The sequence below is a fragment of the Gouania willdenowi genome, chromosome 8, assembly GCF_900634775.1.
Source record: "Gouania willdenowi chromosome 8, fGouWil2.1, whole genome shotgun sequence".
NCBI lineage: Eukaryota > Metazoa > Chordata > Actinopteri > Blenniiformes > Gobiesocidae > Gouania > Gouania willdenowi.
The window spans coordinates 25,575,517-25,594,145 of record NC_041051.1 but is presented as its reverse complement, the minus strand read 5'-3'; the positions used below and the strand labels follow the sequence as shown (position 1 = coordinate 25,594,145).

General features: G+C 37.7%; 2 protein-coding genes across 2 annotated transcripts; one reads left to right on the top strand and one right to left on the bottom strand.

Annotated features, from left to right (window-relative positions):
• Positions 1–1,845: 1,845 nt before the first annotated feature.
• On the bottom strand, positions 1,846–5,681 carry LOC114468405 (migration and invasion enhancer 1-like). The gene is made up of 4 exons (XM_028455278.1): positions 5,553–5,681; positions 5,276–5,373; positions 3,088–3,164; positions 1,846–2,993 (listed from the first exon to the last, which is right to left on the bottom strand). Exons 1-4 carry the CDS (start codon positions 5,582–5,584, stop codon positions 2,910–2,912), a joined length of 291 nt encoding a protein of 96 aa, XP_028311079.1. The 5' UTR covers positions 5,585–5,681; the 3' UTR covers positions 1,846–2,909.
• A 1,652-nt stretch (positions 5,682–7,333) lies between these two features.
• On the top strand, positions 7,334–17,773 carry LOC114468443 (GTPase IMAP family member 8). The gene is made up of 5 exons (XM_028455337.1): positions 7,334–7,490; positions 7,983–8,669; positions 9,843–10,556; positions 11,999–12,640; positions 16,559–17,773. The coding sequence occupies exons 1-5, from the start codon at positions 7,463–7,465 to the stop codon at positions 17,257–17,259; spliced, it is 2,772 nt and encodes a 923-aa protein (XP_028311138.1). The 5' UTR covers positions 7,334–7,462; the 3' UTR covers positions 17,260–17,773.
• Positions 17,774–18,629: the final 856 nt, after the last annotated feature.

The following is an 18,629-nucleotide window of genomic DNA, read 5'->3' as shown; positions in this document are numbered from 1 at the left end:
AAATGCGATGTCTCACTTTTTCTAATGATGGAGTCATTTTAGGAAACGTCATAAAATGTTTACGTTTGTGGGTTTTCTCCGCTGTTAAACATGGTGGTGGGACATTTTTTTTTACCCTTAGGACAGTGGTTCTCGTCTTTTTATTTGGGTCGTGACCCCATTTTGTTATCACAAATTTCCTTTCTTCTCAAATTAGTTTTTCATCATGTTTATCAAAATGTGTTACAAATACAAATTAGCCCGGATTAGTGCACAAAATGACAAGATATATTCATACTGCATTTTATTTGAACTAGATTTATGTTTAGATATTTGACGTATAGAATACAGTTGTTTGAAATTTATTGTGTGTGGTGTATTGATTTAAAAAAATAATATTTTTTATTTTATTCTAATTAGTAATTTTTTTTTAAATATATATTCCTAGATAAGGGGTGTCACTTGTTCAGGGGCCAAATACTGACCAGCTTGATTTCAAGGGGGCCACAGAATGTAGGTGTGTGTGTGTGTGTGTGTGGGGGGGATAAAAATGTTAACATCATTGTGCCCTAGTTTTCAATATCAGTTCAATTGTTTTCAAAAATTCTTGATTTTGTTTTTCTGAATTATTTGTGAGAAATTGCAAGATTTGTGGAAGAAATTAGATTTTTTCTTTTTTTTTCACAATTTGCAATTAAAAATGACTGCATTCATGTGATATAAAGAATGGAAAAATGCTAGCCCCTAAAAATGTTGTGGACTTTCAATAAATTGGTGGATTTGAGCTATACAGTATACACAACTGAATTATTTGGTATTTTACACAATAATTCATGTTTTCTCTGTCATTTTTATTTTCTCCTGAGGGCCGAATTGAATGCTCCAAAAGGGACAGATTTGGCCCCCAGGCCTCGCGTTTGAAACGTGTCCTAGACATTTCAGGTGAATATATTTAAGTTTTATTTCCTCAAATATCAACCATTTCATTCCAACCCCATATGTCATTGTAATATCACATGACAATAGTAACATTGGAGTCATAATGTCAGCTGTTTGTTGCTTGTAAAATCCAAGTACAAAACCCAAACGATGTATGTAATCGATAAAGCTGTGGAAGTTATTTCTGTTTGGAAGATGAAAGCTTTGTTATACTATAAACAGAGAAATGTGAGCCTGAGGACAGACATGACTGCAGCTGTAGTCAGGCGCCTATCATGGTAAACACATGACGTAAGGACTCCCATGACAACAAAGCCCTGCACCATAAAAAAAATGCTTCCAGATCACTATTGTTGTAATGTGACCTCTATAAATAAAGTTGAATTTAATAAAAAATATAAGACATTTACTCCCGTTTTAGGCACACTTGTCTTTTTCTGCTGAGTAATGGGGATGTTTGTGGGTATGGCAAGCCATTTTAACATTTAATCGGATATGTTGTTTTAACTAGTGGAAAGTCTCTTTTTTTTATATCTATAATTCAATTCTAACTAGTTATAAAATGAATTGTAGATATGTAAAATAAAGTTGTTTCTAGTAATAATTATATTTTAGATATCTAAATGTAATTCTCACGAAATACAATCCCAAGCTGACTCGTCAAAATTGAATTTTAGATATCTACAATTAACATTATGACTGGTAAGAAATTTATTGTACATATCAACAATTACAATTATTACTAGTGGGAATAGAATTGTAGATATTAATAATTATAATATATTCATAATTGTGGGTGTTTTGTAAAGTGCAGTGATTTAGGAGTGCCTTGCCCTTTAAATGAGGCCACACAAAAAGAAGCTCAACAGGTTGAGCACACGTCTTACATAAAGAGAGATTAGAACTGCTATAAATTACACACAACAATGCGGAAACAGGATTTTTATTGAAAGCAATTGAGACATCAGACTTCAGTAATGCTCACAGACCAGTGAGTCAGTGGAACCACAAAGGCTGCGTTTTACAGTATTAAAGAAAATGTAACTGTCATAAATCCATAACAGAGTATGGTAATGCATTGACAAATGTTGATTAAATCTAAGCTATGTTAATCATCAATCAGTTTTCCCACACTTTATTCAAAACTGTTTTAAAATATTTTACATAGACAACACTCGGTGCTATTGGTTACGTTTATCTAAGTACAAGTACGTAGCGCCTTAGGGTTAGAGTTAGGCTATAACCCAATATCACAACAATTTTTAGGGTTAGGTTCAGGATACCTATCACATGACCTAAACTGGCCAAATAGAGGCGCTGTGTATGGATAGAATGTCGGTATATTGATACGGCAACCGTACCGACAGCCACTGCTTTTAAGATATGATAAATATTAAAATAAAATAGGCTCAATTTCCCAACTTTTCCTAAACACTTAAAATACTCCATGACTTTTCCAGACTGTTTTTCCAAATTCCATAACTTTTCCAAGAATTTCATGACTGTGGGAACCCTGATCAATTAATCAAAGAAAGCATACTTAACTGATTATTAGGCATAGAGTGGTGCAGAGACACCAACAGCCTCCCTTTGTGTTGAAAAAAAAATCACTTGCAACTCGATTAAGTGTTTGCATTTACTGGTACTTGGTAATTGCATACAAGGTAAAGATTTAGAGAAGAAAAAGAAACGATTCTGAGAAAATAAGTAACACACATGAAAAGGCTAATCCCTCAAAATCACCATCGACCATAATCCTCCTCATCTTCGCTCCCTTTTCTGGTGGTAACTCCAGGAATGGATTCATCATACTGTGACCTTTCAACAATTGGAGCCACAGTAGTCATTAACAGCCCAGAGCACCACACGGGGAACAGAGAAGAGAGCCAGATAAGTGAGGTCAGGCGTTGGTGGCGTGCATAGAAGCAGCTGGTAGTTTCACTCCTTAAATAATCCAAAGGTGGAATTGGACGCTGCAGCGTGAGGGGCGTTTACATGATGACACATGGAGCTCGACTCTTCGTGATCTTCTCTACTGGTTTCCCATCGACTGCATTCTGAACTGCATTCATAACCTTCGATAAAAAATTAAAAAAACAGAACAATATGCAATTTAGACTAGCTTGCTGAAGTTTAAGAAGGAACATTTGGACATAATGTGGTACCCACGTCATCCTCATATGGGAAGCCACCAGTCTCAAGCTTAGAGAAGATTAGCTGCCCATTGATCTCAATCTCAAAGCTGGCTAGAAACACAAGAGAGACAAGAGACAAGTTTACAAAAGAGATCAGATAGAAATAGTCTCTAACTAGGGGTGTGACAAGATCTTGTGCCATGAGATCTGGCGACATTAAACTCGAAGAGATTTCTTGTCACGTTAATAATCTGTCTCGCAAGATTTAGTTTTTTGTGAGCTATCTAAACTTTTATTTGTGACCTGTGGGGGCAGTAATGAGCCTTTGCTACGTCTAGCCTCCCAAAACCTAAAGCAGGTGAAGGAAAAGAAGAAGAGGAGAGGAGTACATTTTAGTCCTAGGTTGCGTCGTTTTAGTCCATCCTATCTTCTTTCCTATCTAATTTTCTTTAACCCCTGGAAGTGTTTAAGTGGTTGCTATGATAAAAGAGTGTTCTAATTTTCTATAAACTGAGGAAAGGAGACGCAACTGTAGGATTATTACGTCACCGAGTAGAAGTGCGTCTGATCGTCAAAACAAACGTAATCGCCTTTTCCTAACTCCTCTCCTAACACCGTGGATGACGTCACGGGGTTAAGGAACAGTGGATAGTAAAGGAGATAGGAGGTATTTGGACTAGTTTCAACTTATGGAAGAAGAAGTTTAACAGTTAAAAAAAACATGGCTGTGTAGTTGCAGCATGTTGTTAATGACATACTTGGTCAGGCTCCGTTTGCACTATTTGTCCTCTGTATTGATAGAGTAGAACTTAGATTTGGTTTTGCGCATAATATTGTTTGCACTCGTGAGCTGAGTGTATCGTCACACCCCTATCTATAACTATCGTGTTTCTTGTTGCACATCCTGTATGCTGGTTCTGGCAGAATGCAGGAGGTTGGTGAGAGACTCCAAAGGCTTGAAGTGCCCTTCATCAAACCAAGATGAGCACTAGTTCCAGCAAGAATCCGTTTGTCTACTTTTTGAACATGTCAGGAGACAAAAATGTCCTGGAAAACCTCGTCTGAAGAAACAAAACATCAACTTAACATATTGTTCAAAAAGAAGACAAAATTAATCTTGCTGGAACTATTACATGGAAGTCAAGTGAAACTTCAAAGGAACCATCAAAGGCGATCAGCAGAACTCCTCTAATCAGAATCAGAATCAACTTTATTGACCAAGAGTGTATGAATACACACGAGGAATTTGTTCTGGTGACCTGTAACAATGACAGTCGAAACATGATGGGAGATTAAAAAAAAAAAAAAATCTTGAAAAACATTGTCTGAATAAACGAAACCTCAACTTAAAGATGAGCACCTGTTATCCAGATTTGGTGATCCTGAAAAGTTTCTATCCGGATCAGATTGATTCAATCTGATGTTGCTTTGAAAAACCGGTTCAAAATGAAAATGGATTACGTGATCACGGATAGCAAAACAAGAAAAAAAAAACAAAACAGAAGGATTTACAAATATGGATTAATTTTATCCGAACTAAACCTTGAAAAACCAAGCCCAGGTTTTTTGTCGACCTGCCATTATGGGGGACTTAAAAAAAAAAATGCTTTGATTATGGTTGTTGCTTTGAGAGTAGTTAAGACACACCCTCTTCACAGCAGCACCGCCCTCACAGCGCTTCACAAGAGGAAACCAGTCCCTCCAGTCTGAGGTTTTTTTTTTTTTTTTATTAAATCTATGTGAAGTTTAAATAACGTACTGCATTTTGTATTATATGATTTATATGCAAAGCACTATATTAATTAAGCAAAATTAAATTGTAATAACCACTGTTTAACTAAGAGGACAGCCACGTTTTGTGACATTTTACAACTAAAAACGCTAAATTTAAATATTCAGACAAAAATGTAAAGAATGGGGCTAGGATCAATAAACTTTATTACGTCATACCTAATACTATACGTATTTAGCAAAAAAAAAACAAAAAAAAACAGTGGTTACGGGGTATACTGGCGCTTTAATTTAGAAAATATCAAATGTAAAAAAATAAATAAACAATAATAATTAAAAATGTTAATCTAAATGTACTCATGAAGAAAACGTTAAATAATAGGAAAAAAAATAAAATAAAAAAATTAAGAAATGTTCCATACATGTTGTTGTCAATAGTGATGCTTTGTAGATTTCTCACCATGACTAAGCATTATTACTAATGAACTTACCTTGTCTTCCCACAAAGCCTGAAACATCCGCATGAGGGAACTCATTTTTGACCACACGGGCGAGTTCCCTGTAGCGGGGTTCGTACCCTCATCGACCACTGCACACAAAAACAAAAAAAGAAACAAGAAAAAAGAATGAAAAACCATTGAAAACCAACCGAGTGTAACTAGATCTGCTGCTAACTGCAAGTGTGTGATGCTAATCTACAGAGAAAAGGTCAAGATTTATGCGCCAAATAAGAACCACAGATGGAATACATAAGAAAAAGAAATATACCAGTATTCCACTTTGATTGATAACAACCCCATTTTTTTTTCCGATTAAGAGCCGGCTTCTCGGTGCAGTCTGGTCTGCTCGGTTTGCTGTTGTGTTGCTTGTGTAACGCTGTCTGCTAAAGCGGGCGGAGCTTATGTAAAGAACCGGAAGTAGGAAGAAGGACGTTTTTTTTCTTCTTCTTTTTTTTCTTTTTTTTTATTGAACAAGGTTTTTTTTTTTTAAATTTATCTATTTTTTATTATTATTGAACAAGTACAGATAAAAACAAAAACGCACTTTTCACATTAATACAGTTTATGAACAAAGCTGCATTCCTGCTAGTAAAAAAAAAAAAAAAAATCTAGTATCTCGTCTGACAAAACTCAAGAGATGGAAAATTTAAATAATCACCCAATATTTAATCTTGTAATGACATTGTTGTGTGACTACATGTAAAATAATAATAATAAAAACAATCATCCACAGTCTCACAATTAATATCATAAAACCGTTACTCCAATCAATATCATAATATGATGTAAAAAATAAATAAATCATCAAACGGGTAGATATTGTTCGACAATATTATATCACCTCACTTAGAATGGTTAAAAAATGCATTAACACTGTTTTGTATGAAGTATTTTGTAAGTATTAAAAGTCTTGATCAATTTGATTAGAAGTGATGAATTTTAAGAACAAAAAATAAATACTGTACAGTATATAGAATATCACTCCATACACAATACTTTATTTGAAACATTTACACTTTCTGACCATTCTACTGAGTGAATGTAATTTTTGGAATAACAAAATATAATACAGTGTGTTCAATTTCTGAAAGTATTATAGACTGGTTTCTTTTTAAAGCTCACAAAAACCTGTCATGTCCATTCAGAGAAAATTACCTTGTGCTTTTAATTTGAAAGGGATTATTTAATATAGTGTCTTATAGTGATCTTATTGTACAATAGTAATACATATTGTGAGACTTGTATGGAATTGACCACTCTCCCCCACCCCCCTCTCTGTTTTGAATTGTTTTGAATTCACCGGCATCCATGTCAACTCACAGCTGTAGAGTTCATAGCAACTTTTTTTCTCAATAGAGACTAGTGACACATTTAGGTAGTTTATTTTACGTTATTGGAGAGTTTTCTGATATTTTAGAGACTACCATAAATGCACGTATCACTCTATTTACTGTCCTGAGCAGCGGCTGCAAATGAATTGTGCATGTTCTCTAAACCGTGGAAATGCTTCTCTTAGGTCTACACACGATTTATCCTGTCTATTATCAGTCTTCCTTTGACACCAGTATGTGGGGTGGACTGTGTACGGTTATGGACTTCTGCTTTGATTCCACACAGACCTCTGTGGAGTCTGTTCTGCCCTAATATGTTTGAAATATATGGGTTGATTTCCTAGAAGCCTGTTTGACTTGGAGTTACATCTTTTGAAGTGTTCTCTTTATTTTTTTGAGGTGTGTATTGAGTAGGATGAAAACTCTTGTTTACATTACATTTTTGACATGGGGCAAAGATTTCTCTGTCTTTGTTAGATTACCCTGTAAATGTGCATCATTTTTGTTGAATGACAATACAGGATCAAGATGACGTGCTGTACTTGATGGCAGAATGGCACGGTGTCTGGTCACGGCTAATGGAAATGAAAGGGAGCCACAAATGACTCTGGAGCCATAGGTAGTGATCCCTGATCCCTGAGCTACGTGGACAGTTTCAGTTAATGTTTCTCTGTTGATTTGACTGCATGTTTCTCAGATTACTCATTACAGACAACCTTCAGACTCATATACTCATAAAAACACAAAGCTCTGCTATCAGTCGTTCCACATCAAGCTCGGACTGTGATTTTGTCGAAGAGAACAGAAAGAAGGAAGGGAAATGTGAATACACGACAAATGCACATCCATGATGGCAGTCAGCGATTTATCGTTCCGTAAGTCTCAATTGTCAAAGCTTTTTTATCTATCTATATTAAGTCCTGATTTTATACTTAAAAAGTTCAAGAGTTGCCATACATTTTTTAAGTCAACAAATTATTTTTAGGAGCAATGAAAATACTTTTTTATTCTACCAGGGATTAGAGAGAAAATCTTAAAAAAAAAAAAAAGGCTTTTGTTACTTTTAAATTTGGATTATATGCACATATCAGTTTCTTAGATGTTTTGTATTGTATGTATACATAGAAGTGCCCACTTACGATCAAACTGCTCTGTACTTGGCTCCTGGACTAAAATGAGTTTGACACCCCAGAGTTAAGGGTAATTTAGTATTAAACTATATGGCTCTATGTGACCGGGAGTTTAATTTACCAAGTCTCGAGATTCCATCTTCTATTGACCTGTTTTTACTGTTGTTTGCTTACTCCATCATGGTTGACAAAAAGCCTGGACAGCAAGTATTCCTCAATTTTATTTTCTCTTGCTAGGGAGTGGCAGGTGCCAATCCCAGTTGAAGATTGTACTTCTTGGTGGAAGGAATTCTGGAAAAAACGCTGTGGGAAACCTAATCCTGGGAAAAGAGGACTTTGTCACCAAGGAGAGAACCTCCTGCTGTCGGCGGATGGGGGTGGTTGCTGGACGATGGCTCACGGTGGTGGACACTCCTGGATGGTGGTGCGACTTCAGTGTTCAGGACACACCCAAGCTTGTGAAGAGAGAGATCATCTCTGGGGTGTCTCTGTGCTCGCCGGGCCCACATGTGTTTCTTCTGATCGTCAAGGCAAACTCGGCCTTCACGGAGAGACGACGCCGGGCGGTGGAGGAGCATGTTGCGTTGCTGGGGAAGGAGGTGTGGGGTCACTGCCTGCTGGTTCTCACCTTTGCGAACAAGTTTGAACACACAAAAGCAGAGGAGTGCATAGAGAGAGGGGGAAAGTGCCTCCAATGGCTGAGTGAAAAGTGCAGTCAGCGGTGCCATAGTGTGGTCCTGGACGATGAGGCCGAGATTACTGAGCTGCTGTTCAAGGTACAGAAACTCGTCGCAGAGAATGGAATGAGTGTGTATGAAGTGCAGGAAAGCGTCTTACAAATGGCCGATGAGGAGAAGAGGAGAGTGGAAGAAAAAGCTCGGCTGAGGTTGATCAGAGTGAAACGTCAGAGGTCACTCATGAGAGGTGAGAAGGACTTTTCCTTTGCATTAGTGTAGTGTAGACCAGTGGTTCTTAACCTTTTCAGAAGAGTTATGTGGGGACAGGGCCATCTATAAGGGGGACTAAAGAGGAGAGCTTTTTGGGGCCCATCCATAAATTCATGAAAATTATGGTCCAGTGTTCTATCAATCTGTGAGAACCACATATATTTATTTATCAGATTAATATCCACTGTTATTTAGGACATTTATTATTATTTGTGCCCAAGTATATAGTCAACTTAAAGATGTAAATCCTTGTTTCAAAATGGGTTAAAAGTGACAAAAAATGGTGGAAAAGGTGATGAAATGGGTTTTTAAAAAGTTTCCAATTAGAGTGGCCAAAAACTGACAGAAAAAGTGGTAAAAAGGATTCAAAGTGATATTGGAGCAATTAGTTTAAATTGGCAAATAATGGTCATGACAAAACGCAAATATGGCTAAATTGGTCCAAAAAAAAAAAGATGTATCGTAAATAGAGGTTAAAAGTGACAATAATGGGTCAACATATAAGACATTAGGTGGGAAGATTATGTAAAGGGTTTATTTGTGTTGAAAAAGTTTTGAAAGTGGAAAAAATGTGCAGAAAAGGCATTCAAATTTGACAGAGAAGTGGCAGAAATGGGAGTAATGTAGCAAAAATGCATTAGGAGCAAAAACATGGCAAGAAAAAGTGATGAAAATACTTTAAACCATGGCAAGATAGTTGTTGTTGCAGAAAAACTGTTAAAAAGAAAGCAAAAATGGGCTCAAATGGTTAAAACAATGTTGTGTTTCTTGAAGGCATCTGGTGACCCCCTCCCAGTGTCTCTAGAACCCTTGATGTAGTCTGTGTTCCTAAATTACAAGTTTTACTTCCTTTGCACCATGTTAACATGGTATTAGTCCACAATTCTTAAATAAATTACACAAGAACATTGAGGGCAACGTTAGCCCTATAGCAATGTGAAACAGCATGATGATAATGTTTTGCTCCATTAGTATTCCAACCATTTCTTCATGGAAACCTGAAAAAAAATGCTTTCCCTGTCTTTAACTGAAACACCACCTGAAGCAAACTTTGACCCCCTTGCTTTACTAATATGAGATGTAAACTATTTTCTAAAAATGAAATGTATTTCCCTGACCTCATTGCTTGTCCATCTCTATATTCTTTCAGAGAAGCTGAGGCCAGTCACTGACATTCGAATAGTATTGCTTGGAGCAAAAGGCTCTGGTAAGACCTCAGCCATGAACACCATCCTGGGCCGGCAGAGCCAGAGCCGGTGTCTGAGGAGAACCGCTCAGTGCCAAATTGGAGAGAAGATGATGTTTGGACGTAAGGTGACCGTAGTGGACACGCCAGGCTGGTGGATGAACTACTTCTGCGATGAGAGCTCCATCTTTGATCGAAGGGAGATGGTGTTCAGCTTGTCCCTCTGCCCCCCGGGTCCACACGTTTTTCTTCTGGTAGTTCGTGTGGACAGAGCAGTCACTGAGACCTTCAGAAGAGCAGCACAGGAACACCTGGAGCTGATCAGCGAGCACATCTGGAATAGTGTAATTCTACTTTTGAGTTTTGGTGACTGGCTCGGGGCAATGACCACCGAGCACTACATAGAGAGCGGGGGACAGTCTCTGCTTTGGTTGGTGGAGAAGTGTGGGAACAGGTATCATGTCCTGAACAGTAAAACCAAAGGAGACGAGTTTCAGGTCAGGGAGCTGATTGGAAAGATCGAAGAACTGAGGACGAGTTGTGACGTTTTCTGGCATTATGAGCTAGAGAAGAGTGTGAAAGAGCAGCTGGAGAAAAGGATGAAGAAGGAGAGGGAGAGAGCGAATGAAAGACTCAGGAGGAAGAGGTGTCAAAGTCAGATGGCAAAGTCCTATCTTGGTAAGTGAATTTTAATATTAGTAAATATAGTAGATAGTAGTGTTGTGCTCACGACCACATTATACGAGACCAAGACTTGCCTGAGACCAGAATGCACTGAGACCAAGACTTGCCTGAGACCAGAATGCACTGAGACCAAGACAAGACCAAGACTTTTGGGAGTCGAGACTGAGTCAAGACCAAGACGACCCAAGACAGAGCCAAGACTAAGACCGATACAACCCAAGACCGAGACGACCCAAAACCGAGTCAAGACTAAGACCGAGACTACCCAAGACCGGGATGACCCAAGACCGAGTCAAGACTAAGACCGAGACTACCCAAGACCGGGACGACCCAAGACTGAGTCAAGACTAAGACCGAGACAACCCAAGACCAAGAAAACCCAAGACCGAGACCTTAAAAATCAATTTCAAAAACCATGACAAGGTTTAACAGTTATATAACGTTCTCTCTTTATTATTAGTTCTTTAAAATACATTTGACAGACAACAAAATGGAAATGCATGAATCGAAGAACTAAGATATTTATCGTTTTACCAAGTTCTTCTCCTCAAAATCACATTAGTAAAGTTGAAGAACAGCAAAAATCAGTGCTGGTCTTGACCGGTCTTGACAAAAAAATCCAAAGTTTGAGCAGTCCGAGACCGAGTAAAGACGCTTTCAAGTCAGAGACAAAACCAAGACCTTTAAAATCTGGTCTTGAGACTGGTCTCAAGTACTACAACACTATTAAATAGTATTATAAATATAGAGATTCATTGTTAACCAGGATAATAAAAATATTGAGAAAAATACCTCAAACTAATAAAATACTAAAATGTGAAACTTTAAATTGGGGTTCTCAACTGGTCTCACCCAGGAACCCATTTTGCCATGATCATTAAATCGTGACCCACTTTAAAAAAAAAATAAAAAATTCAACCAACCAACATGAGTGACTTTAAGCATCTATTCATGTTTGACCAGCCGTCCCCAACTCACCCAGTACAGGTCCGCGACTCACCAGTTGAGAATCGCTGCCTTAAATTTAACTGAAAATGGGGCGTTTACATTATTTTTTATCATATGTTCAATTTCACCCGACTAAAAATTGCAAAAATAACTAAATACACATTTGATTTGCTGAAGCTACTCATCACAAATGATCCATATAAAACTTATTTCAAACATTATGCAAATTATGTGTGCGATATTCAGTACATGTGAATATTCATTTTATTTGAAGGGGTATACATAAGGCTGACATTACGCTGTCATTATAATGACATGACACCTGTCATTAGCATGAATAAGTTGTCATGAAGGCCGTCATTCAGTATTGACAAAATAATGTTATAAACCATTCAAATAAAGGTAAAAAAACCTCTTACCATTATATTACTGCTTCATTTTTTCAGATTTTATTGATGATTAACAGCTTTACAAATGTTTTCTCACAGAGAAGCTTGGCCCTCTGCCAAAGCTGAGATTCGTGCTTGTGGGAGGCCGGAAAACAGGAAAAAGCTCATGTGGGAACACAATCCTGGGCAGGAGGAGATTTATCACTGACACTCCGACTACTTCCTGTAGTGAAAAACAAGCTCAAATTGGATATAAGACGGTGACGGTGCTGGATACCCCCGGCTGCTTCTCTGTGACCTCTGACCTTCTGACAGACTTGTGCGCTGTGCTCTTGGTGGTCAATGTCAGCGCCTCCTTCAAAGAAATCCACAGGGTGGCCTTGGAGGACCAGCTCATGGCATTGGGGGGGCGGCTGTGGAATAGAGCCATGGTTCTGTTCAGCTATGGTGACTCGCTGGGTGACACAAGCATCGAGCGCCACATTGAGAGTGAAGGAGAACCTTTGCAGAGGCTGGTGGAGAAATGTGGGAACAGATACCATACGTTGGACAATAAGCAGCAAGGGGGCGGAGCCCAGGTGATGGAGCTTATCCAACTGATGGAGGAGATGATGGCTGCACACAGGAAGGACAGACGACACACAGCAGATCACATGTGTACAAGTGTTTCATCAGTTGCTGAGCAGCCATGTGAGAAGGACCTCAAGGAAATCACATGTGTACATCAGCTGCCTCGTGACAGTGAGTAGACACCAGTGTTGGTCAAGTTACTTGGAAATGGTAATTAGTTAGACATTAGTGATTTCTCCTCCTAAAAAACATTTTACAGATGTAACTAGGCACTTTAATTACTTCCCTGCTTTCTCCTGACCTGCCACTAGGAGGGAAATTAGAAAAAAAAAAAAACCTTAATTATGGGCGTGGCTCCTGGAGCAATTAAGACACGCCCAGTCTGTACTATAAAATCTCCAATGAACAATCAGTGCTATGTTAACTAGCTACTCATTACTCACTGTACCTCTCTGTTCACTCTTCTCTCAATCCAACCTACTCACCACAGATTGTATAAAAGGGGCGGGGCTAACAGTGCTTATTTGTGATTCAAGATGGTCCCAAAATGACGTTTTACAACTAAATATACCACATTGAAATACTTTGACTAAAATGTTGAGAGTTGGACCAGCATCAACCAAAATCACTCTTCTGTCTTTTTTTTTTTTTTTTTTTTTGTGAAAAATGATAATCATATTAATGATGATTAAAATGATCTTGATTAGAACATGAACTGAAAATACAGGGGTCAGTCTTAGTTCCACACTAGGTGGGAGATGACCAGTAATGATAAAAACAATAGAACTATATTTATTCTAGAGGCACTAAATACTGTTTAATTCTACTTATTTACAATAGGATACTTTCAAATGTCTGTTATCACTCATTAATTCCATCATTATGCTCTATACTTGTTTTTTTTCATAGAATTTTGAGCATAATGTTGAAGTTAGACAAAGGGGGTACTTGGATTCAGAAATAAGAGAAAGGAACACACACACACACACACACAAAAAGAAAAAAACAAAAGAAAAAAAAGAGAACAAAAAGAAAAAAAAAAAAGAAGAAAGAAATAGGAGAAAGGGGTACTTGGACCAAAAAAGTTTGGGAACCACTTGCGTAGATTTCCCCCATTTTAGGGTGAAGCTAATCTTTTGACTAATTTTCAAAATTTACACCAAGTTAAATGACCATTAGGTAAAATCAATGAATAAAAAGTCACACAGCGAATAAAACGTCAACAGTATTTATTTATTTATCAGAAAAATAAAGGATTTTTCATGTACAATTCTCTGGAGTCTTTAAAAAAAAACTATCTTGCATAAAACACAGTCAGAGATTTTTCCTCATTTTTGGGAAAAAAATAAAAACAAACTCATTCAGCTTTCAGTGCATCACAAGTAAATCACAAGGTAAAGTAGAGCATTCCTTCTATCCTTTGTTTGTATTGTTTTCCACGTATGAAACAACTTTGACTATAGTGCCTTAGTCCAATCAGATTTTTACACTAAATCTTTGATAAAGTTCCTAAAATGAGACCCCATGTCCTTTTTACGGAATTTAACCCAAATCGGATACGAACCAGTATGACATTGTTTCTCGTGGCACAATTTTGTTACAGTTCTCCAGAGGTCATTAAATAAAGTTACAATTCTTGTACAAATAAGTCTTTAATGGTCTTTTTGTGAAGGCTGCTTTATAACAGTATGAAAAGACAAATACCACAAAGAAAAAACAAATATAATGGACTGATTGTTATTGGAGGTTACAGAAAGACCAGAAACAGAACATGACCAAAATAGTTGGTTTTCTAGACAATCACATTGAGTTGTGGTTGAAATCAAAGGTGGTGTGATTTAAAATCAACTTATCAGGAAACATTTGTTCTTAAGTTACAACACTTATCAAGGAAGGAGAAATTGGAATTTTAAAAATAAAGTCTGCTTTACAATGGTAATCATCGGATGCCTCGGATGAAGTTACGTAACTGGAGCACAGCTAAAACAGCTTGGAGTCAAATTGACCGCAGCGGAGCACAAATGTGTGCATTATGCATTCAGCAGACTGAAAAAGATATCATGGTAATTTTATGCTTATTCATTTCTACCCAAAACACGTCAACTATTATTTTTTTGAATGATAAACATTGAATGGGGTCAAATTGACCCCAAGGATATTTGGAGGGTTAAACACATTTTATGTTCTTGTTTTCACTGTAGGTACCCTTTCATTTTTCTTTATTGACACTCAACACATAAAAAGTCACAAGAGACACATGAATCACACACACAAACAGATTTGACAGGTTTTGACAGCTAAAACAGCTTAGGATCAAATTGACCCCAGAAAAACACAAATGTGTACAGTATGCATTCAGCAGAATGAAAAAAATATCATCAGGATAGTTTTATGCTTATTAGGGGTGTCCCGATCTGATATTGATATCGAATATCGGTCCGATATCAGCCAGAAAACAAATATCGGATTTTATTATTATTTATTCAATTGTAGAATACTGTAGATATTATGTTGAAGGTTAAAATGTATGTAACCAATTGGTTAATAATAAATGGGTCAGTTTTTGTCATACCTACTGCTGCTGACTATTGTTCTCTGTTTGAGTAACATCACTTGATCAAGTCTAACATTCCACACTACAAAATAAGTAATAAAAGCATGTATGATTCATGCTGATATCGTATCGTATCGATATCGGCCAATACTCAAGGCAGCAATATTGGTATCGTATCGGAAGTGAAAAAGTTGTATCGGGACATCCCTAATGCTAATTAAATTCTACCCAAAAAACGTCAACTATTATTTGTTGTATGATAAACACTGAATGGGGTCAAATTGACCCCAATGATATAAGGAGGGTTAAACACATTTATGTTCTATATGTTTTCACTGCAGGTACCCTTTTCATTTCTCTTTATTGATACACAACACATAAAAAGAGACACACGGATCACACACACACATCAACAGGTTTTACACAGCTAAAACAGCTTGGGGTCAAATTGACCCCAGAGGAACACCGATTTATGGAGTACATTTTACATTTTACATCGAAAAGGACTCGCGTCTCAGAAAAACCTCCGTCAATTTTGGCGGCGTCACATATCAAAACAAGCGACGTCACATGGTACAGCCTCAGGCTTCAAATTTAAAGTCAGACTCAACAACACCAGGCCTTAAAACACGACATGGTGTTTTATTTTGAAGGAACCGAAAGTACAAATCAAACAGTAAGTTGAAAAGCCGTTCTTTCCTTTTATTTTTCAAAAGTTAAACTATATCAACAGATTGTTTGATTAATAAATAAATACTATAGTTAAATTAAACATTGGTTTAGCTTAACCTTTAAAAATAAATAAATAAAATGACAGTTTTCAATTTACTCTCATATCCGAAGCAGCACATTGATGCCGTCATGTGTATTTACGATTTCCTAAAAATACGTCATGTCGTGTTTTATGGCCGTAGAGTCTGATGACTTATTTTGAAGCCTGACACCCTACTATTTGACGGCGCTTGGTTTGACAAGTGAGGCCGTGTAATCTGACAGCCTGAGACCTTTTCATCTGACTGAGATTTTTCTAAGACATGAGTCAGTTTGGTCTGATAAATGACAGAGGTTTTCCTGATACCTCCCCCTGAGAACTGAGGATGCACCATACTAATGTGTGCAATATGCATTCAGCAGATTGGAAAAAAAAAAAGAAATCGTCATAAAAATATGCTTAATCAATTGTACCAATTATTTTTTGAATGATAAACATTGAATGATAATAGGAGGGTTAAACACATTTTATTTTTTTTATGTTTCCACTGCAGGTTCCCTTTAATTTTTTTTATTTATTGACAAGGGACCTTGATATACTGCAGTGCTGCACATATGTGCTCTCCATTAATCCATAAAATCACTTGCTTGCTATTTAATGGGATTTTAAGTGATTCTCTAGTTTTGGATGCAATAATCACAAAAAGCCTCATAAACTCTGGTTAAGCTGTACAGGTGAAAGTGATAATGAAAGCTGTTTCATGTTTTTACTCCATCTTCTGAATCCCTAAATGTATCTTTAAGTGTTAATTTTCTATTTGTAGGACCTGAATCGTCGAACTCAGCCCATTCTTCACGTGAAACGTCTGACGCAGTAGCGTTACCATCCATAAGGGACAGAAGGCAGAATGGGTTCATGGACAGAGGCAGCTTGGTGTCCTCCATCTTTGCTCTGCTCTGTGGACACAGCAGGCCATGGTGGACAGATTCACCTCTACCTGTCCATCTCACCCTACAGTTTCACCCCGGGGCCAACCGTGACGTTTGCGTGTTCTCTGGCAGACATCAAACACTGGATCTTGTTCCTCCATTCACTCAGCACAGGATGCCCACGGAGGAGGTCAGCGTGCACACACTCTGCCATAACGCGCTGAGAGAAAGGACGCTCAGGAGGCTTTCCATGTCCGGATGCCTCCAGGCGTTCATCGACCAGTGGGGCAACAGCAGCCTGGAGGAGCTGGAATCCTTCATTGACTCATACTTTGAGATGGTGTGGGAGCAAACCATGGGAAACCTTCACAGCAGTGGACAGGAGGCTGTCAATGAGGAGGTTGGGGAGAAGAAAAGAGGGGGAGATGATGCTGATGAGGAGGCGCTCTCATCCATCGACAGAAAGCTCACAAAGCTAGAGATCCTGGAAGAGATCAGAAGTGATCTGGTAGAGCTGAGGAAAAGTCTGGAGCAATGCTGCAGGGCCATAGAAGAGCTCAGAGTCAAAAGTAGTCACACTACTGAGGAGAGATAAACGGACAATATGATGAGATAAAATAATATGGTTTTCTTCAACAAGACACATTACGCTTTAAAGCATTTAGTATTAGGGGTGTGACGATACACTGAGCTCACGAGACGAGAAGATATTGGATTCACGAGAACGAGACAAGATTTTAAGAAAACTACTATAACAAAATATATGACTGGACCAACAGACTTTTATTTAACCGAGTTGCACATGCATTTTGAAATGTTTTCTTCTAACGCTTCTACATACATGATGTAAGCATAAGCTTTGAATAAACTTCTTCTTCCACAAGTTGAAACTAGAACTAAAATGTACTACTCCTCCTCTTCTTCTTTTCCTTCTCCTGCTTTAGGTTTAGGCTGGCTAGACGTAGCTAAGGCACATGACTGCCCCCACAGGTCACAAATAGAAGTTTGATAGCTCAAGAAATAAAAAAAAAACAAAACAAAAAATATCGAGAGACTTTTTTTTTAACGCAATGAGAAATCTTGTCGAGTTTAATCTCGCGAGATCGTCACACCCCTATTTAGTATATTAGTAAGCATGTAACAATTCATCATTAGATCAATAAATTGATTTATATTCCAATTACAGAGGTGGAAGTAACGGATTTCAAGCATTCACGTTATTGTTATCTCCGCAGAGCGGAAGGTTACGTTTTACCCTCAGTTTATCTGTCAGTTAGTCAGTCTGTCTGTGCGTTAGCAAGATAAGAAAAGTTATGAACGGATTTAGATAACAGCTCAATGTTGACAGGTAGTCAGGGTAATCCTGAGTTTACCATGTTACCGTGACCGGAGCGCGTTAGCTGAGCTTGAACTGCTTGGTAGATGCTCTCTCAGTGCTTTTCTAGTTGTAATTGATTTGCTTTTATGGGTACTTGTACCTTTTTGAGTATATTTTTATATCAGTAATTTTGCTTGTACTTAAGTATGTTTTAAAAGGAGTGAAGTAATTAATTACATTTTTACACCTAACCGTTACTGAGTAAATTATTATTTTTTGTGATGAAGTCACATTGAACATAATCCATATGTTCTTAGTCGTACCATTTCTGATCAAGCCCAGCAACGTTCTTCAGGTCAGGTTGGGGTTGTAGGGTAAAACTAACCTGTCTCACAGCGGTCTAAACCCAGCTCACATTCCCTATTAGTGGGGGAACAATCCAACGCTTGGTGAATTCTGCTTCACAATGACAGGAAGAGCCGACATCAAAGGATCAAAAAGCGACGTTGCTATGAACACTGGCACATTCCCATGCACATAAATGTGCATGTGAATGTGCAATTGTGCAAGATTTCTTCCTTGTTAAGTTTTTACATGAGAAGTTTACTGTAGGCGAGGGAGCCATGGCAAGATTTATTCCTAAAAAT